The sequence below is a fragment of the Anolis carolinensis genome, chromosome 1 (genome assembly GCF_035594765.1).
Source record: "Anolis carolinensis isolate JA03-04 chromosome 1, rAnoCar3.1.pri, whole genome shotgun sequence".
NCBI lineage: Eukaryota > Metazoa > Chordata > Lepidosauria > Squamata > Dactyloidae > Anolis > Anolis carolinensis.
Genome location: NC_085841.1, coordinates 35,779,532 through 35,801,710, shown reverse-complemented (window position 1 = coordinate 35,801,710; position 22,179 = coordinate 35,779,532). Strand labels below are relative to the sequence as shown.

General features: G+C 39.5%; 1 protein-coding gene and 1 non-coding gene across 2 annotated transcripts in view; one reads left to right on the top strand and one right to left on the bottom strand.

Moving 5' to 3' along the window:
* The window catches only part of iars2 (isoleucyl-tRNA synthetase 2, mitochondrial), a 40,525-nt gene that overhangs the window by 3,215 nt on the left and 15,131 nt on the right, over window positions 1–22,179 (bottom strand). Inside the window, exons 13-21 of the mRNA XM_062972288.1 lie at window positions 15,131–15,233; window positions 14,367–14,460; window positions 8,439–8,547; window positions 8,201–8,303; window positions 6,590–6,715; window positions 5,222–5,353; window positions 3,980–4,086; window positions 2,336–2,481; window positions 1,454–1,644 (exon numbers count right to left, since the gene is read on the bottom strand). Coding sequence (XP_062828358.1) covers window positions 1,454–1,644; window positions 2,336–2,481; window positions 3,980–4,086; window positions 5,222–5,353; window positions 6,590–6,715; window positions 8,201–8,303; window positions 8,439–8,547; window positions 14,367–14,460; window positions 15,131–15,233 — 1,111 coding nt within the window. The remainder of the gene's footprint in view (window positions 1–1,453; window positions 1,645–2,335; window positions 2,482–3,979; window positions 4,087–5,221; window positions 5,354–6,589; window positions 6,716–8,200; window positions 8,304–8,438; window positions 8,548–14,366; window positions 14,461–15,130; window positions 15,234–22,179) is intronic.
* Window positions 21,978–22,062, top strand: mir194-1 (microRNA mir-194-1). Its single transcript, NR_129895.1, has one exon. It is a non-coding gene; the product is annotated as a microRNA mir-194-1 (primary transcript).

Here is a 22,179-nt window from a genome sequence, read left to right as displayed (position 1 = left end):
AGGAAAACATTTCCCTTTTCCTTTCGGATCCTTGTTAGCTGCTGTTTCAAAGTTCGCAGTGTTGCAATGTAACGCTCTGAATTTATTGTTGTTCCACGTTCAAGGAAATCAACATGGATAACACCATCTGCATCCCAGAACACTGTTGCCATGAGGGCTGTGTCTTGAGTTTCTTTTTCTGGGGTGAGTCTTTGTGTCGATATTCCATAGACTGACGCTTCGTCTCCGGGTCATAATGGTGTACCCACGTTTAGTCTCCTGTCACAATTGAATGGAGAAAGGCGTCATGTCGCCTTCATTCTTGTAACGTGAGAGGAGTTCTGGCAAATTTCAAGTCTGTGCGCTTTCATTTCAGGCGTCAGCATCCTGGGTACCGATCGCGCACAGATCTTCCAATAGCCAAGCAAAGCAATGTGACCCACATGTTCTTGTGAAATGCCGATTATGCTTGAAATTTCTCTCTGAGTGATATGACGATCGTTCTGAATCAATCTGTCAACCTTTTGCTTGTGAAACTCGATGGTTGCACTCACAGGACATCCAGGTCTTTGTTTGCCACGCAAGTCAGATGTTCCCACCTCAACATCTTTAAACTTGCTCGCCCAATGACGCACAGTACTCACATCAACACAATCACCATAAACAGCTTGCATTCTCTGATGAATCTCCTTTGGGATGAAACCTGCTGTCAAGAATTCAATGACTGCACATTGCTTAAGTCGCATTGACCAACCGTCTGCACAGGGTTCCATACTTCGCACTTTAACAACACAACCGCTCAATGCTAAGGCTTCCTGCCAAATGGAACTGTAGAAGAGAGTCTACTGAATCAAGCCAGTACCTGCCGCATACCATCTGTTGCGGAGTTACGAAGGTGGAGGCATTGCTTTTCATTCAACCCTCGTATCTTGCTCTCTGAAGTAGACATCTTGTCTCCGTGCTCATAGGAGAAGAACAAAATGGAGAGCTCAGGGGCTTTCCATGTGGCTGAAATTTTAGAGAAGGACATGTCCCTGAGAGGTATCAGTCTAACAATCAGGAGATGGGAGGAAAGGAGAGAGAGGGAAAGAGGCAGGCAAAGAGTAATGAGGGAAGGACTTTCCCTGCCAGTTAACTTATTTATCTATCTACTCTTTAGTGAGGACTATAAGCTGGTGCAAATGTGGTTGAGTTCCAACAGTTAGTACTTGCATGGGGGACCATATGCTCTATTTAAGAGGAAGTCAATGGCAACCCAGTTCTGAGTCTTAAGAAAATCCTTTGAAATTCACAGTGTTGCCACAAGTCAACGGGTATCTTGAGGTGAAAGAAACACAAGTGACACACTCACATGATTTCTTGACAAAAGACAATGCTTCTGAAGATTAGAGTTACTGTTTAGTGTTCATGATAGCAATAACACTAGGCAGTAGTTAAACTTTATGTATCAGCTTCTGATGCCTTTCCAGCTTACCTCCATTAATTCAAAGAGCAACCCAGGCTCAATTACAAGGACCACCTGGTACTCCAAAGCATTCTTCCCTGCAATGGAACCCAAGAAAGCATCCCGCATGGCACAGGCTCCTTCCACTGCTTCCTCTAAGCCTGGCTTCTTCCACACAGGGCTTGTGTTCATCCATCCAGAACGAAACACACTATCTGACTCTTGAAAAGGAAAAGTATGATGCATTTGTAAGAGTTTTGCAGGATAGATAATAAAGCAGTGCTCTATACTGAGAAATATTATACAGCTATCAATTTAACGTATTGTTAGAATATAGTCACTGGCAGATTCTTAAAAATTATTTTAGTTCCAGGTTGCCAATATACAAGATGCTCTCAATTTTATTTCAGTATGGATTTAAGGTCTCTACCACTTCAGATTCAGAAATATAGATTGATAGCTTGTTATCTAAATAGAACTACCTTCCCCTTCTCACCATTCTGCTGACTGAAAATGAAATATCTCAGAACATATTTGTTTGCCAAGACTGGAAAATAGGGTGAGCCTTTGCTTGTGGGACTGAAATGTACCACATTCCCATTTCTGATAGTGAATAATATAAAAACATTAAGCACTATTCTTGGAGGTCCACATTACAGTAAGGAAAAAAACTGCCTTAAAGATAAACAAGTTGCTATTAGTTAGCAAATAAATACTTGGGACTCCAGATTATTATCATTCCATGGACTGAGGTTTTTTTTTACCGTGCCCTGATCTACTTGACAGACCCACCTTGCCTAATCCATATGCAGACAGTCTTTCTGAAAAGTAACACTTCCAGAGATTCTCACACATAATACAAACTCTTTTGTAGGTTGTAAAAGCCTAAATCTGTCATTCATAAACTCTTACCTTTCCTATAAGGAAGATACTGAAACACCTCTTCAGCTAGATGTGGAAGGATTGGTGCAAAAGAACGAACCATGGTGTCCAAAACTGCTGCTAAAGCTGTTTGACATGAACGGCGTTTTGGATCTTTTTCTTCTTCACAATAAAGTCTGAATTAAAATAAAATACAAAGAGATGATGGATCTAACGAGGCCTCAAACAATGGAAATTCCCTGCACAAAAGGTCATGCCTGTAGGTTGCACTCTTTTAAGCCCTTTAAGCCTATTTTTCCAAACCAGAAATCATCTCAAAATAATGTTTTTGTCAACAAGATGACTTTTTTCCAACAAGAACATACCAAGAAGTTGAAAAAATTGTCTGTCCAAGGCCTAAAACAGCCCATCAAAGGGCACAAAACAAAATAAAATGTGATGTCCCCTAAGAAGGACCAGAGAAAGGGGGCATTTGAGGCAAAACATTTGTATGATCTGGGAGTCACCAAACAACCATCTAGAGAAGGTATGGGCAAACTTTTCTTGCCTTGGGGCTGCATTATGGACCTGGCCAGGAGGGCCAGGTCGGGAAAGAGGTCGGCTGGGCACACACTGGGTGGGACGGGCCCAGGAGAGGGCAGGGCCAGGTGGGGAGAGGTTATCCTCCTGGCATAAGGACAGGGCTACTCACCCCATCCTTGTGCTGGGTGGAAAAATGAGAAATTATTACTTTTATTTATTTATTTTTGTCTATCCCACTTGCCTCCCGAATTGGGACATGTGATCCTCCTCCTCAATACTACCTTAATTTTCAGGCTGTCCTCTCAGCATTATGCCAGGAGGAGGGCAAGACAGCCATGTCCAAGAGCGTTCCGGAGGCCCCTCAAACTCCAGAGGGCTCTCAGCTGCTGCATGCCTTCATTCCCCATCCTTTCTGCATTAGAATGCAGCGGGCTGCCACATCCTCATGCCGAGAGGACAGGGAAAATGAGGAGGGCCTGAGGTAAGTTTGCCCATGACGGATCTAGAGCCACATTGATTTTTGTGTGTGTATGTGTGTGTGTGTGTCAGGAGCAACTTAAAAAACTGCAAGTCACTTCTAGTGTGAAAGTATTGGCCATCTGTAAGGACGTTTCTCAGGGGATGCTCTGATGTTTTACCATCCTTGTGTGAGGCTTCGCTCATGTCCACCACATTGATTATGCTAATTTGTTTATTTCATACATTTGTATCCTGTCCTCATCCCCCCCCCGGGGGGGGCACTCAGGACAGCTTCACAATTGGCAGTCATTTGACGCCAAAACAAACAATTGTAACAATTACAATTAAAACAGATAGTTAAAACATCAATTATAAAACATCTTTTAAAATTACGCAAGTCTAAGTCATCGTCCAAAGTCTGACCATTATCAGTCATAAATCCTTATTATTATTATTGCTGTATTTGCTGCTTGAATGCTGGTTCCCACAGCCATGTTTGAGATTTTTCCGAAAGGCTGACCTGATTTCATTAGGTTACTCAAGTAAAAGCTAGACAGCTCTCCCATATGGAAGGCTTGTAGCAATCGGGTGATTTTTCCAAGACTCGTGCTGTACTTTCCTCCTCCCTGACAAGAGGATCAAAAATGTTGTATGGGGAGAGTTGTGTTAGGAAAAGCAAGCTCCTGTACATACCTGTCCTTGACTATACTAAAGTAAAAGCTAGACAGCTCTCTCGTATGGAAGGCTTCCAGTAATCGGATAACTTTTCCATAGTCGTACTCCTTATATGCCTGAGTAACCTAAGGAATAAAACCATAGTTACAACTTAATAGGAAATCAGAGAAAGCACAGAAGCCAGGTGTGTAGTAGAACACGAGACTGTGAAGTCACTACCCAGTATCAGATTGCCTAATGCAGTCTAATGACCTGACAAGTTGCCGTTTGTACACATTGGTATGGCTAGTACCTGAGCTAAATCATGGTCAGGGAAAAGGTTTAGAACACACCCACACAGCTTGTGACTCTCCAGGTGTTTTGAACGTCAGCTCCCAGAACTCCTGACCATTGGAGAAGCTGTCTAGGGCTTCTGGGAGTTGGGAGTTTAGAACATGGCCAGTTATTCCCTTCAATGTTTCCTGTTTCTTCTTCCTTCTCCATTAGTCACATCACGAACCATCAACACATCACCATGGTGTGGGGTCCTATAGTAAGCATGCAGAGCAGGCAGCCTCATAGAAATAATAATACCAAGTGAGTGCAGATTGTCCGGGAAGTTGCCTGGTAAAGCTTTGACCTCTAAAGTGAAGGGGACAAGAATAGTGATTGTTTGACAGCTGACTGATGGCTGGTGAGGATTATATCAACAATATTAGGCCATTTAGCAAACAGGATTAGACTGTGCTCCCTAAAGGCAACATTTCCCACCTGGGAAAGGTGATGGAGAAACAGTGCTGGACACAATTGCTTGAATTGGCTCAGAACATCTTTAAACCACTGAGATCTACAAGCACCTTCATCTAGTCTTAGGCCCCTTCCACACAGTTAAATAAAATCCCACATTTTCTGCTTTGAACAGGAATATATGGCAGTGTAGACTCAGATAACTCAGTTCAAATCAGATATTGTGGGATTTTCTGGCTTGATATCCTGGGTTATATGGCTGTGTGGAAGGGCCCTTATTATCTGTTTCTTAGGTAATGCAGCTTAAGGTTTGGCAGATGTTGAGGTTTGGGATGAGTGCTTACTACAGATTATGATCACAAAGCAAGCCAATAGTAGATTCCTCATCATTTTTGACTTTTTCAGCAAACTCTTTCAGAAGCTATTACCCCCAACATCAAAATCTGTATTTCCCATCTTCTAATTTGTTCAACCTTACTGGTTTTTACTGTTCCTTGATAGTGTTTCTAGCTTCTCCCAACTCTTATTGCTTACCTTGGTTGCATAGCCGTGCAGCAAGTGGAGTATATACTGGTCAATTAAATACATATCTGATGTGGGGATTGAGTCTGTTTCTGGATTGAAGCTTGCAAGATTGCCCAACAAAAAACGGAGTGTGTTCCGAAGCTGTCAAAAAACCCAGGAAGTGATACATTTTAAAATCAAAACCACAGTACAAAAAAAACCTCTACATGACACAGGAATGATCATTTAATGATTTTTCTCTATCAAAACCAACAACATTTCAAGTTCTTTTCTAATGTTCTGAGAAGGTATGCAGAACTTCTGGAAATGTGCAATACTCTTACCGAAAGAAAAGGAAAACCAGAATTGTAGCTTTGGACAAGAGCCTGGGAATGACAACAAACATTCAAAGGTGGGGACTGGAAGCATATGTTTATTTCTTTTTTTCCTGGCAAGAAGAAGTTGTGTCTCTTTAAATACAGTCAACACACGCAATTTGTTTTGAGACTGAGGGAAAGAAGAATGGGGACAATCTGCATCACTCAGAAAATCCCTAACTCCCAAGCAATTTGTGATCACACGAATCAGTTTTTCTTCCGATGTGCCTTCAAGTAAAATCTGACTTATGCTGCCCCTATTGTGTGTGCCTATTTTTCTTGGCAAGACTTATTCCAAGGAGATTTGTTATTGCCTTTCTCCAAAGCTGAGATACTTGCCTAAAGTCACCCAGTGGGTCTTTCTATGACTGAGTGGAAATCAGAACTTTGGTATTCCAGAGTCCAGTGCTCAAAATACAACACCACATGGGCTCCTTGATATCAAGCAGACGCTATGAAATTTCCAAACATTTCTCTCTATGCTATGTTGCTATGATACACTCTGAAAGGTACCACAAACAGGAGGGCTACAACATTTAAATTAGCATCTAAATTTGAGAAAAGACATTATGACAAATACACAAATGGTAGATGTTAAAACCTAGACTCATTCAACACAACGTTGTGACTGTGTTAATTCCAAAAGAAGAAAAAATTAATATGGCAATTTCATTAACCAGATTACCATTTATGAAGAAAAACAATAGTGCTTGCTCTGACACTTGATTCTGTCTCAAGAGGCCTACTGAAATTCCTGGACGCCTCAGAACTGTAAGACATACACTGACAAATCCAGAAGCTGCATCAAGTGAACAAAGCACTAAGTACGTAACCACAGGAGAATCTGTCATAGCAAACTCTATGACAAGATTTGAGCGATGGTTCCTTAAAAGGAAATTTTTCATTAAATACAAAATTCAAAAGTAATTTTGACCATTGTTTCTTTTTTTTAAAAAAAGCCCTCAAAAACTGTAAGAAGAAACCCCTTGTTTTGTGGAGGAGGGATGGGCCGGCTTCCTACCTTGTTGATGTCTTCCCGCGCAGAGTTGAGCACGGCTGGTCCAATCAACACTTCCGTGAAGACATTTGACTCTGCCACCCACCAACGCAGAATATCAGCTCCGTAGGGAGGCTCAGTACTGTGGTCCTGGGTATTGACAAGATGGGAGGGAAATTCCTTTCACATAATAAAACAGTAAAGGTGTAGAAGCTGACAACAAAAACATATTGAAAAATGTACTAACACTCTTGTTTTCTTGCTCGGATGGAAGATTTTTCAAATTCTTTTTTCTTGCATGCAAGGACAAAAATAAAAGATTCATATCCCTACCCAAAAGAAATAAATCTTTTGCTAGGTTACATTAACACGCTCCTGCCACCTGCTGCTGGACTGTACTATAAACAGTTGACAGAATTACTTAGCAGAATGGACAAAAAGGGAATGAGAACAACAACTCTGATGTTCCTCTGAAGCTTAGGAGAATCATCTTCCATTTCTTCCACTAGCACTGTGCTTCTAGACCAGCCTAATTGAACCCTGTGCCCTCAGATATTTTAAGAGGTCAGCTCCCTGCATTTCCAGTCAGCAAGTCCAATGTCCAGTGACAGAAAGAACTATAGCCCAACATCTGGGGACTCAAGGCCTGGGCAAACCAAGATTCTTTTATATGTGTTAGGAACAGAACCACAAATAAAGATTTTAGCATGACCTGCCCCTACTTTCGCAGTTTCTCAAGTCGCTCCTGACATGGAAAAAAAAATGTTCACATTGCAATTCAGACAAGAGTTAGGAAGCTCAGCTGACCCCCCGAGCCTTATGTTAGGATCGATCAGAGTTTGGAAATAGCATGTTACAATAATAATAATGCTAACCTCCAAGTCAATACTTTTTGTGTTAATGAGGCCATAGGAATTAATGTTCATTTCCTAAAATAATGCCATGGTCACCCTGATATTAACAAGGAAGGGAACAAATATATTTTACACATTTCTTGTTTTTTGGAGAAAAGGGAACATGGCCACTTAGGAAAGAGGTGGTGATGTCTTCTCCATACTAGGTGACCAGGTAAGTGATAATTGTCACACTTTTTCACTTTTAAATAAGCATCCCGTCCCTTGAGAGATGCTGGCTGTGTAATAAATACTGCCGCAATATCTCCGATTTCACCCCATCCAATTGTCCCACTCCAGTATCATGGAAGGGATCAAACAAGGAGGAGCAGGGCCCTTATTTGAAGGTTAAAAATGCAGATCAGCCTCCCACCAATCTTCATCAGAAATGTGGAGTTTTCAAATAATATCAAAGGCTGTGTGAACTGAAGAAACTGGTTTTGGCTGTATGTGACCTACAGATTTTCCAGAGACATTTCTTCCATTATGGTTGATATCTCATCAAAACTAGAATCTTTCCATTTGTCTTCTATTCAGGCTATTTGTTCTGGAACTATCTTAGCCTTTTCAGAAATTCTTCTAATTATCCCTGAGGGATTGGATTTAATGCAAAGCAGATTCTTCCAAACAGGAAACAATTGTACCCAGCTGCTGCTTTGAAGACTTGTAATTGCATTTCAAATAGCAACTAGAGGGTTGCGTTTTCAAATCTGAGAATATAATAAAACAGGTAACTACTCACATTGCCTCCGTTGATTACTACATCGGGGTCCACCACATTGCCAATTGATTTAGACATCTTTTCTCCTTTTTCACCAAGAGTGAATCCATGAACCACAAGAGTCCTAAAATAAAAACCATCTGATAAGTATATTTTTCCCTTTGGCAGTTAACAACATATCTTCAAGTATTTGTTTACTGATATAGTTGCCCAAATGAATCGGTTTCTATTAAATCAAATATTGGAACCCTTAACTTACTTGTATGGTGCTTTCTTTTGTGTTGCCACACTAGTCAGGAGAGATGACTGAAACCAGCCTCCCAGCTGGTCTTTCCCTTCCAAGTATAAATCTGCTGTTATACCTGCATCTAAAAAAACAAAGAAAATAGTAGTACTGTAAAGCAGGATCTAAACTGCTCCAACTTTTACTTGAGTACTGAATTACATATATATAAGTCAACCTCAAGTATTAGTCAAGGGCAGGTTTTAGGCCAAAATTATGGATTTTAATATGATCTAGAGATACGCTGAGGGTCATTCCAAGGAGGGACACTGCCATCTCACTCCTGGGCATTTTCCTGTTCAAACATTCACAACAGGCCAGAAGTAGTATTGTGGTGGAGGTTAATACAAAGCCTGTTTGCTAACATAACTACCTGAATAATTGCCATAAGTAAAATATCAAGTCCCGTAAAATTTGAACAGCTTGAAAATATTTTTGAAGTATGCAACATTTAATTTTTGCCTCTAGTTCCCTATTCCTTGAAAACAAGCACAGTTGCTCTCATTTATACTTGCAAAATTCAGTTCACATGACTTCTGTGCCTTCAACAGCAATAGATGGGGCAAAACCTTAGCACCTCATTCAAGTCCTACATGAAGGGACTTTCTATCCACTGAAATCCCTTTTACTCAAATTAATAAATCCTTTGTACCACATTAAATTTGCCAACCATACTTCTAATGAAATTGGGATGAAGCGCTATCCCCACTCCACAAATTCTAATTTTTTTTGCTGTTGACAATTTCCAATTTTTCAGCATGACTATCTGGTCGCCCTTCCTCATTTCCAGGCTGAACATTCTTGGATTTGATTATTTGCAGATTATTGTATTTGTTGCACCCTCTGTGGTTGCCCTGTACACGATAGCAACATATATTTTAGACAGAAATTCCTGCTGGAGGTTGACAACAGAATAATTCTAGAGTAATTAGAGAAGAGTTCTTTCAAGGCAAAAACAATAGCAATTTTCATTTATATTTGTAGTTTTTCCACTTTCATGGGATCACGTGCCTTTAATCCTTACAAATGTGGAGTGAGCCCTACTATATTCAGTTGCTCCTTTGCAATCTCATTTTTACAGCCTTTTGTGGGGATATTTTTCAGGAAATGCTGATAACAAGCACGAAGTGGCCAAGGTCACATGCTTGTCTACTGAAGCCTCCACAGGTACAAGGTCTGCGCCATTCACTGGAACAGTAGGGCGTTGGCTGCTTGGGAACCCGCAGAAATCACTATATTGTCCTGACAATGAAAGAGATGACTGCGCAAACCTGGCATGTCTGGTAGACCTGAATTAAGAGAGATATATTCTGCAGATCTTAGAAAAATGACTTTCAGGATGATAATTTTAAGGATCCCCTGCCAGCAAAAGGTAACTTCCTAGACTAGACTCAAATCTTAAACCTTTACTCTCAAACCTGTCACAGGTAAAAAATATTGGGAAAGATCTGAGAAATAACTGAGTTACAAACATCCGAACTACAAATGGCTCATAGTTCAGAATGGGGGTGAGACAACAGGATATGAGGGAGATCTACCCCTTGGAAGTGAAATAAACTCCTGAAAGAGTTATCATGGAGAAAAGGTGTTCCAACTAAAGCTTTCTCATCAATCTTTGTTTCCACAACAAGCCAATTTTTTTATAAATCCAATGATCACAGGGACAGAAAGTGAGCTGAATAGGGGCATAGACAGCAAAATAAATACCGCAGGAGCGTTAACCCTTCTCCATGCTATCCAAGGCTACACACACACACACACACATATGACTGGACTGACACTTAAAATGTACCTGTTCAGACTTACATAGAAATTCAACTTAAGAACAAGCCTACAGAACCTATCTTGTTTATAACTTGAGGACTGCCTGTCCTTTTAATATTTTTTTATCATGAAACCAAGTTCATGTACACTGAAGCATCAGAAAATGATGGTGCCATCATTTCAAGACACTCATGTGGACAGTTTTGGATTTCGGAATTCCAGTTAAGGGACACTCAACTTGTACTAGACAAGGTTTTTGAAAACAGAGAATTCCACATTGATTCACTCTGGTCTCTCAGTTGTCTTGACTGAGACATTATGCACCCATAACTTATTCTGCATCTTAGAACACTGAAAAAATGATAGAAATATTTAATTAGGGTTATTATTTACAGTGAGAGGTCATAGGCCTTTATGATTCTTTTTCATTTTGAGTGCTTTATTCCATATCTTTGATAACTGCAGACTTTAACCCAAAGATTAAACACAGTGGACTTTGCTGGCAAATACAATTATCCAAGCCCTTTCCTTTAAATACCCTGTCAGCACAAACATTCAAACAAGATAGACTTGCTATAAAACAATACCATTCATTTAGTTAAACATTAGTGCAAATGTTCCACGGGGGACTGCTCAATGCTCCATCCTAAAGACAATCGAGAACTTCCCCAAAGACAGGCATAACAAGAGGGGTGCTGCTTTGAAATGGCACCCCATAGATTGTCATATCTGTAAAGCACGACTCGAAGCCATATAAGCAGGCAATTCTGCATGAAGAAAACAACCTGTGAAAACAGTATTCTCAGATACAGAGCACTCCGATCAGAGTTAAAATGTCAACAAGGTATCACTGTGGTTCTATATCAGGAATGGCCAGCTGTGGCCCTCCAACTATTTTGCAAATCACAGACTTTGCTATATAGCACTGATGGGAGTTGCAAGCTAAAAACCTCCAGAGGCCAGAACTATCCCATCCCTGCTCTACGTCAAGAACAGATGAATTCCCAAAGTGTAAAAAAGTCAAGCAGTCATTGCTTTTAAAATTATTGTATGTTCTCATGTATAAGTTGACCTCATAAAAGTCAAAGGCAGGCTCAAGGACCCAAATTATGTATTTTGATATGACTATTGATATGATAAGCTGAGGGTTCTTCCATGGCGGAAAAAGAAACAATGCTACTTTAGATTGTTGTTGTTGGCATCCAGACCATGGACATGTTTTTCAGCTCCCTAAATTCCACAGCTAACATGACCATTTGAACTTTTTCCAAGGACTTTCGAACTTGAGTTTCATTCTTCTACATTTCCACAGAACTCTTAGCATTCAAAGTATACTCCATCCAGTATTAAAATAAAAACAGGGCAGTATGGTGGTTCTAGGGAACTAGGGAGTTTTTTTTCAAACACCCTGTATATAGCAAGGGTGGGCAACTGTAGTCCTCCAGAAAGTTTGAACTGCAACTCTCATAATCCTTTGCAACTGGCTTTGATGACTGATATAAATTGTAAATCCAAAGCCTCCTGAGACTAACATTAATCAGAACTCTTGACATCCATACTGATCAAGAACTGTGAATGTACAAATACATGTTACTTTTTGAAGTTGGCGTCTTAGACAATAGATTGCATTAAACGGATGATTGACAGGAACATACTGAAATAATTTTTCACAATGGGTCTTTTAAGCATACTAGAACAATTCAGATTTCTGCTAATCCCAAATGTTAAAATCATCTACATGTATGGAGGTCATAGGCAAGAATTTTTCTTTCTCACCTGGTGACACTGCAGGTCATGCAGAAAACCCCAGATTCAAAGACTGTGTCACCACTAGGGTGAAGCCCTTTACCCTGAAAATTAATATTCTTTGAATATATTTCATCTAGCATGAAAATATTTGGGTAACAAAAGAGGATGGAAAGGGGTTTTTAAATAATCAAAATAGGATTGTGTATTACTGCACTGCAGAGGGTTGGACCAGATTGCCCTTGGAGTTTCTTCAAACTCTATGATTCTATGACCTCTCTATGGTTTCAAATGCAAATATTTCATACTGAAGACACCAAAGGCATAGAAACAAAAATAAAAAGTTATCTGTATATTATGTTTTTCTTTATTTTTAAAAAATATGACTAACTATTGATTCTCATTGTATCTCATCTGAGAGTGACAAAAGAGGGATTGAGACATGTGATACTGAAATTATTGATAATTTCATTGCACAGCTCTTGCAGCCTCCAAGAAGAAGGTGAAACTCAACTATTTCTCTGGAGCTTGGAAGATCAGGGTTGGCTGCTGTCACATTGCTAGCAATGATCAATAGCCACTTTCTTTTGTGGCCTCAGATATGACCTGGTGGGGCTTTCTATCAGTTGTCACATGGCTTCAGGTCACCTGAGTTCCTTTCCAAGGATATGTGTACACAACACATCCAACACATCCTATAACTTGTGAATTCAAAATTTAAAATAATAGTCCTGTACAGAAGTTTTTTTTTCCATTTCTGAAACAATGCTGTAAGGATTTTGCAAGGGCTACTAGGCTGTTCAGAATTTGATATTATTGAACTGAACCACTTCAAGACAAAGTGCAAAGAGCCCTTAGATAAACTCATTGTTTGCTGATTGTGTGAATGCTTCCCAGAGTTGCTAGGAAATTAAAAAAAAAACTACCAGTACATTTTACAGTTCAACAAGATTGCTATCAGACCTTTGTGTACTCCTGGTTTAAAGTTCAAATGCACTTGACGCCCTGTACTAGATTTTCCTCCTTTAAACAGGGGGTATCTGCAACTAAAAACTCAAAAGCCTTTTTTCTTCTACTAGCTGTTCTTGTATTTAAGCTGGTTCTGTGGATAACTCAGAAGCCACTTAATATAAATTGTAGACATTATGACCCTACTGATATGTTCACAAAGATCTTGAAAGACTTCTGTTTACAAGCTGATTTGTTTGCGGTGCTTGTTGTGGCCCTTCAAATACTCGGTAACTTGTTCCAACCCTAGCATGAATCTGTCATGTGGTTTACTTGGTAAAGTTAGTTCAGAGAAGGTTTGCCACTGTCTTCTTCTAAAGCTGAGAGAGTGTGACTTGCCCAAGGCCATCCAGTGGGTTTCAAGGACTGAGCAAGAATTCGAAATCTCGTCTACAGAGTTCTAGTCCAACACTCAAATCACTATAATGTACGCACACTGATTTCGACAGGTCAGTGTTGCTGTTTGAAGAGAAAGAAATATTCTGCATGACAGGAAATGTATTTTTCACTTGAGAAAATGTTGTAATAACCATTGTCCCTAGAATGAGTTAGCCTTCCTGTCTAAACTCAACGTGTTACAAAAAGTTGATCAGCGTTGACTCTATAGATCAGGGGTCCTCAAACTTTTGAAGCAGAGGGCCGGTCCACAATCCTTCAGACTGTTGAGGGGCCAAATTATCATTTGAAAAAAAATACGATCAAATTCCTATGCACACTGCACATGTCTTATTTTTTGTAGTGCAAAACAGCAACAACAACAATGAAAGAACAATACGATATTTTAAAATGAAAACAATTTTAACCAACATAAACCTATCAGGATTTCAATGGAAAGTGTGGGCCTGCTACTGGCCAATGAGATAGTCAAGTTAATTAGGGCTGTTGTTGTTGTGTGCCTTCAAGTCATTGCAGACTTTGGCCGAGCCTAAGTCTAAAATTAATTATTTATTTACTGCATTTATCTACTACATTTATATCCCACCCTTCTCACCACAAAGGGGACTCAGAGCAGCTGTATGTACATACAATATATTATATTATTAGCATAGCACAATATTAGCATTATATATTACTATATTGAACTATACCATAATACTGTAATATTATATGTAATATATAACATATAATTAATATTATTATATGGTATTATTATTAGTATTATATTGTATAACATAATATTATTATCAATATTATATGTATATACAATATATTATATTATTAATACTGAGGGTGAGGGCCAGGTAAATGATCTTGGAGGGCCGCATCCGGCCCCCGGGCCTTAGTTTGGGGACCCCTGCTATAGATCATGACAAGGCAAATCTCTAAACTATGTCTGCAGCATATTGCATAGTTCAAGACATTACAAAATCCAGAATAAGTCCTTACCTTCCAGAACATGTGCCCAGGATGTGCCACTATCAAACCATATATCCAAGACATCTTGGCCTTGTATGTAATCGTTGATATCATGGCTATCAGCCTGTTTCAAAACACAGCATAAAAAAGGCATAAGACAATACAGGTCGGACGTGTTTTTCGTATGTTTTGGCTCTTGTTCTCTGTACTTCACAAAGGGCTAGCTGCAGTACAACCATTTCTAAAATTTAATCCTCATTGAATGAGATATCCTAAATAAAGGGGCATATGCCAGGGCTCACATCTATGCACATTACAGAGAGGTTAGCAGTATTTAATAGTTTTGCTACAATCAGAAGTACTGTGGTACATTAAAAACAAATACATTTATTATGGCAAAGTTAATATATGACATAACTCAGGTCTACTTTATCAGATGCATGATAGATCTACAGAAGTTACTACTAAATGCATTTGATAAAGCAGTCTTTACTACAGGAAAACTTATGCTATCTTAAATGTGCTCATTTTTTCCAGGGATTAGTAGGCTGTATGTTTCATTTGCCTGTATTTTGTGAATGGATTCAAGCAACATTTTTCACAAGACTAGTTGCTAGTGCAGAGTGTGTCCTGACCCAAGCCACTTTCCCCTCATTGAGGCCTGAACCTGCTCTTCTCACTTCCTGCGAGGCTCTTAGGCACCCTGGACTCTGATCTTGAATTTGGCACCAACTTTTAGCCCCTTTAGAAACAGACCAGGCAAGCAGGAAAGAACTCCCTTGGGTTTGATTTACCTTTGCCAGTGCGTCACTGGAAAGCAGCTGTTCGATAGGAAGAGTCCACCAGCCATCACTGCCATGCTGCTCCACTACCTTAATAATATTTTCAATGCTTTTTCTGTAGAAAAACAAAACAAAGCAGGAATAACAGGTCATGCAATGACTACTATATATTCATCAAATGATGCAAACTGTCTTTCCAGAGAAATATTTCTAGAGAGATATTATAATGTGTTACATACTACCTTGCAAGATATATGCTATTAACATAGCTAATTAAATGATATTACATAGCCCAAATCCTACTGCAACTCCCAGTCTGGAGAGACCCAATGAATCCATTGTGAAACGGTAAATCAACACTTGCATAAATCCCACTGATTCAATTACTCTACTTAGTTGGGACTAGAAAGTAGATTTAGGCATGCATTATGAATATGTAGCTCTTCTCACTTCCCTATGATGCCAAAGCTAAGAACAGTATATGTGAATCTACCCAAGAGAATTAAATTTGTCTTTAGTGAAAAGAAGAATCATTTCCCTAAATAACATCAGAAACATTTTACAGTAAAATGCTTACCTATTTTTAAAAAACCACTTAGAAGGGACACACTCAACTGTACGGTTGACTTTAATACATTACCACTATCCAATACAATGAATTTCATAGAAAACAATGAGATTTCTTCAAAAAGTAATTTTTATTAATGTAACTATCTAGTGATTTGTTTAATTATCATTTATTATATATTTGTCCTTTTCTGCCTTACAAGCAGTTTGCATTTTTAACAGTGATTAACAAAAATTTACATCACAAAAACATACTGTAGTTAAACTATTCATTGAATTAAAAGGAAGTTTAAAGCATAGAGAAATTTTCCCAAGAGAAAACACATTCCAAAAGGTCTACCAAAAACACAAACTAAAAACCAACAACAACAAACCACTTTAGTCTACTGTCAGAAGGACACCAGAGAGCAGAGGTGTCAAACTCATTTTCATTGGGGGCTACATAAGCCTTATGGTTGCCTTCAAAGGCCAGTTGAATCCATGGACAAAGAATCTGTGGATACAGAGGACCAACTATACATAGTGGTCAATGCTCTTTAGTTTTTACCCAGTATAGGCCCCCAGATATCATTGAATAGAAACTGCCATCACTTTTGATTATCTGCCTTGAAGACTGGGGATAATGGGAACTGCAACCCAAGAGCATTTGTGGCTCTGAGGGCATTGTACAGTCAGATTTCATACCTACAAGCATTGTATCGAAATTCAAATCCCACTATCCTGACTAAACAAAAGAAACTGAAGTCTTCCAGATGTTACTGTATCACAACTCTCATTAGCTCTAGTCTTGATGTCTAATACAAGAGTTGTGGTCCAACATCTGGAAGGCCACTTAAATTGACATGATGGGCAGGATTCAGCCCACGGGCCTCGAGTTTGACACATGAAAGCTGTTTCAGGGCCTATATAGGTCTTTATAGATGTTAACTGGCACTGTGAACTGTGCCCCAAAACAGACTGGGCTTTTAAAGGTTTGCATACATACTTTAAACATTTTGTGAAAAGCGCAAGACACCAAAATTGTGTCAACTGAGGAAACCATTTGTTTGTGGGAAACTTTGTTTGTACTTGTATGTACATCTCTAAAGAAAGGATACTAGATATATATATAGCACAATGAAAAGGCGTTCTGTATATACTCGTGTAAAAGTCTGGAAATTTTAGTCAAAAAATCAACCCAAAAGGTCTGGGTTGTCTAATCAAATCTAATGTGAATAGTGTACCTTAACTTATATAACTGGTCTCCTCAGTAAGATCAGATCAGCCTCCTCTTTCCTGTCCTTCAGGAAAAAAACTCAAAACATGGCTTTGGGACCAAGCTTTTGACAAGCAGTGCAATATGGGACTATGAAAGAATGTGATTGACAAATGGAACAGCCCTGGATTATATTTTGGATGGTGTGATTTTAACTGATGTTTTAATAATTCATGTATTAATAATTGGTTTTAATTGTAATTATTTACTTGATATATGTGTGTATGGTGTCAAATTGCTGCCTGTTGTAAGGCTGCCTTGAGTTCCATCTGGGGTTGAGAAAGGCGGGATATAAATATGGTAAATAAATATGAAAAACAGAACCACCTACTTCTCTGAGAAGAGTGACAAAAGGCAAAGCTTAGTTCATACCCAGAGAACCTTAAAGAAGCACCGATCTCCTTTACTCTCTCTACTGTGGTGCTGTTTTGGGCCTTTTTGAGTAATTGGTTGGGAAAATGGTAGAACAGCTACTAGGGGTGGGTGGCCCCTTGAGGCAGTAGTAAGGTTTCCATCTCTCCATGGAATGACTCAATTTACCCTTGGGTCATATGAAGATCCAAAATTTTGCCCCAAACTCTATCCTCAACTTATACCCATTGTAGACTTATCTATATATATATAAAAGAGTGATGGAATTGCGGCACTGAGCAAAACAACTAAACTACGGGGGCCCCAACCTCGAAATTGGACAACACAACCCATCATCCACGCCTCTAGGTTGATACAATTAAAAATCCCGTCAAAAACCTCCACGGGGCCTTAAAACCCCAGCCGTCAGCCTGGCTGGAAGGCCCCACGGTGGTCGGAGGAGGAGGGGCCTCCACGCGGCAGGACCACAGAGTAAACATTGTCAGGCCGCGGCGGGGCCCCAGCAGGCGTGGAACAACCCCCCCCTGCGCGAAGAGCCACCGCGGCCTCCTCCATGTGCCACAGGCCGGAGGGAGGCCGCCCGCCCCCAAGAGCCACCTCAGCCTCCCGCCAGCCGGAGGGAGGCCGCGAGGCCCCAAGGTTTCTTTTTTCTTTTCTTTTTTTGAAGTTGAGGCCTGCAGAGGCGAAGGCGGCGAGGGGCTTCCAGAAAGCCCCCCCCCCCCCCACGAAGAGCACCGCAGCCTCCTCCGTGCCCCGCAGGCCTCAGGGCGGCCCCAGCCAGGAGAGAGCCGGAGCCGGAACCTCCCCCCCCCCACCCCCCGAAGAGCCAGGCTGGAGGGAGGCCGCAAGGACCTTTTAACAATTTATTTTCTTTTAACAATTTATTTTCTTTTGGAAATAGAGGCCTGAAGGGGTGGCCTCAAGGCCGGGAACAGACCCCCCCCCCCCGCCGTGTCTTAAAGGGTCGTAAACACTCCCTCCCCTTTCCCCCTCTTCAGAGGAGGGCCCTGCCTTCCCAGCCTCAGCTGCCTGGACCTCTCTCTCTATTCCGCCTGCCTGTGCTCTCAGGCAACAAATATCATATCTACAATTACTGTGGTGTAATAATACAGAACAATATAATCTCTAAAATCTGGACATTCAATAAAGAGGAACACTCTGAAAATGGGAATTCCAGAAAGGAAACCAACAGGGCCAGCTAACACCTCCCAACAAAGGATTCCCCCAGGCAGGAAGCAACAATATAATCTCTAAAATCAGGACATTACATAAAGAAAACACTCTGAAAATGGGAATTCCAGAAAGGAAACCAACAGGGCCAGCTAACACCTCCCAAGAAAGGATTCCCCCAGTCAGGAAACAACCAGGCTTCCAAACAGCAAGGCTATTCAGTGCTGTTCAACCTAACCAAGCAAGATTTCCCCTTCATAGTACACCCTCAGGGTTTCAAGCCATGAGGCTACTCCGTCTCATTCAGCCTGCCCAAGAAAGGATGTCCCTATGTAGAAAGCAGTCAGTCTTTGAAACAGCGAGGCTATTCAGTGCCATTCAAATTGGCTAAAAAACCATTTCCCTACAACGCAACTACCCAGCCTTCCAAGCAGCAAACCTATTCCATTGTATTCCAGCTCACCAAACAAGGATTCACGTAAGGAGAAAACACCCAGACTTTAAGACTGCAAGGCTATTCACTGCTATTCCACCTGGTCATCAGCCACAGCAACGCGTGGCCGGGCACAGCTAGTACATTATATACAGTACAGGTAGTCCCCAGGCTACAAAGAAGATAGGTTCTGTAAGTTTGTTTTTAAGGTTGAATTTGTATGTAAGTCAGCACAGGTACATTTTTTAAGTGTAACTCCAGCCAAAAGTATATGTTTTGGGGTTGGATAGCATAGGGAAGGGTTAACATCCCTGTTTTGCCATCTGTGCTTCTGTTCAGAAGATTTACCCTCACTTTCTAGTTCTGGATTTATATAAATGTGGCTTGTTGTGGAAACAAGGATTAGTGAGAAAGCTTCAGTTAAGACACCTTTTCCCCATGGTAAGTCTTTCAGGAGTGAATTTCCCTTCCAAGGGGAAGATTTTTCTTACGTTTTGTTGTCTCACCCCCGTTCTTAACTATGAGTCACTTGTAAGTTGGATGTTTGTAACTTGGGGACTGCCTGTACTTGTTTAAAGCCTCATATTTCTTACCATGGAAAGTAACTATTGTCATATTTTGCCTGCTGCTGTACAATTAATGTGAGAAAAAGTATAGATTAACTTATTTTTATAAGCAAGATCTTGATCCACAAAGTACTGGCCTTCAGTTGGCCATATAAAAAGAGGGTTTGTGATAATGAAACCATATTCCAATGATACAGGGAATCCAAAGGCCAACAGCAATTTGGCACAACATGATAAGATAAGATATCATATTTGCAATTTGACTAGTGATTGAGAATTAGCTGTGTGGGGGCATGGGATGAGCACACTTTATGAAAGCGATCGCCTGCCTATAGAAGGGTGATAAATGATAACTTATTGAGACAAAGGTAAGTTACCTTCTGGCAACATGGAACAAAACCTAGCCAATGTTCAAATGACAGGTGAGGAGGTAGATACATTAGTGACTCATACATTTTTGTATCCTTTCAAATAAATCTTATTCTAGAAATTACCTGCTAGTGTTATGAAAATTTACTGCATAAAGTTATCTAGCAAATAAAGAAAGTTGAAACAAGCATGATCTGGCTTAAGTCCTCTCTTCCTTGTAATTTATGAAATGAACAACAATTTTGCTGCAATGCTTTTACACTAGCTGCCCTTCAAAGAATACACATGATTAAAATCTTTTCAGGATTTGGAATACAGATACATCTCAGCTCCTTTTTTGCATATAAGCCATTCCCAGAAGGTTTTCTCAAAACGGTGACCAATACCAGAATTATGCTTCCTCTTCTCATCTATACCGGCACGAATCTCGAAAAAACTAAGGCAAAAGTTTTCTCTACAGTGTGCATTCAACACCTTCCTCAAATAACTACTTATCACTCCCAAAACGGCAAAGCTCCAGTTGCGGAACAGTAATTTACAATGTAAGCAAAAGCAGCCCTGTTGTAAAACTTTGCCCTGCATTCATATTCCATATCGGACAGGACTGGCATTACGTGTCATTCTCTACGTTTCTAGCATGAAAATCCACAGGGCAATTCACGCTGCCATGACGCCAACCAATCATTTTGAACTCTGATACTGATTAGGCCCAATGCTTATTTAGTGCCGAATTAAGCAGTGTTTGAGATATTTTCCACCAAACGAGCTGGTGGTCGCTGCTCTTTTCTGGTGCACAACGAAGGAAGGCAGGTAACCTTTCTTTTACAAGATTGCAGTTTATCTTCCAAGTGAGGAATGAAGAGGGACATCACAAGTCTATAGAGATTAATGTATCGGGTGTTGAGTGCGAACTATGTGTCTGATGGATTAGTTTATTCAGAATGAATTTTTTTTCCTACCTTAATTCAATAAAAATAACATCTGCTATGAGAATCAGAACAATATATTTTATACTATCATTCAGAAATTTGAAAATTAAAGTAGAATACTATGACACCAGCTAATTTAGAAATAAAATCAGTCACACCGATAATCTGAGACTGTCAATCAGGAAGTTTTTTCTTTAACAGGTGAATGGATAATCTAATAGAAGAAATTAAAGACTCTAACACATATTTATATATTATTAATGCTATATTTGTTATTTGTTGTATTTTCTTATTTAACACCCGGGATTGCATTTTAAATTGGTTTAGTTCCACAGATCATTGCTTCTTTTATTTATTTTATTTTATTTTATTTTATTTTAATTTATTCTAGATTATCCAAGGCATTTTTGTAGTCAATGTTTTCAATATATCATGATATTTTGGTGCTAAAGTAATTACAACATAACATTGCATATTGAACTACTTTTTCTGTCAAATTTATTGTATAACAAGATGTTTTGGTGCTTACTTTGTAAAATCATAACCTAATTTGATGTTTAATAGGCTTTTCCTTAATCCCTCCTTATTATCCAAGATATTTGCTTATCCAAGGTTCTGCCGGCCCGTTTAGCTTGGATAAGTGAGACTCTACTGTAATTTTAAGGAGGAATTTTATCTTAGTTTTATGAGTTAATTTAACAATCATTAATGCATTTAAAAAGATATAGACATTTTACCAATAATAATAATTTTGCCAGCTTTTGTTTTGTCATGCTATGTTTAAAGCTATTTCCTTTTCTTTTTCAACAGAAATGTGTGTGCCCTTCAAATCTCATCATTCTTCAAATTGGAAAAGAGCTTATTGGCATTTCATTATATTCTATTATTTGTAAAGATTCTTGATGGGTTATTACACAAGTCATAGCATATTCCAGTTGTACGCTACACAGATGTCTTATACCAGATTCTCTGAAACATGGTAGTGGATGTAAATCTGTTTTTTCCTAATATAAGAGATATTCAAGGAACAGATATTTTTACAAACCTTTCTGCATGTGTACTATTATGGGTCATATGGCAATTCAACCAAGGTTTTTCTACCCTGATTAAAAGAAAAACTTTTAGACATTAATTTTTGACTAGATGCAATAGGAATATGTACGGCTAAGATCACAAAGGGGAAAGGGGTGTTTCAACCATACAGTGTCGTCAAGTGTAACAGCAACTCCATGTGGAATAAGTAGATTTCCAGTGGAGGTGCTGTTACTTTTGAAGCTACTGACCAAACGTTGAAGTGAATATTAATTGAAGAACTTCTGCAGAGAAAACTATAACCAAACTCAACATTTTAACCAGCTGTTATTTACACTGCTCCATCTCCACTGACAATATTCTTTTCC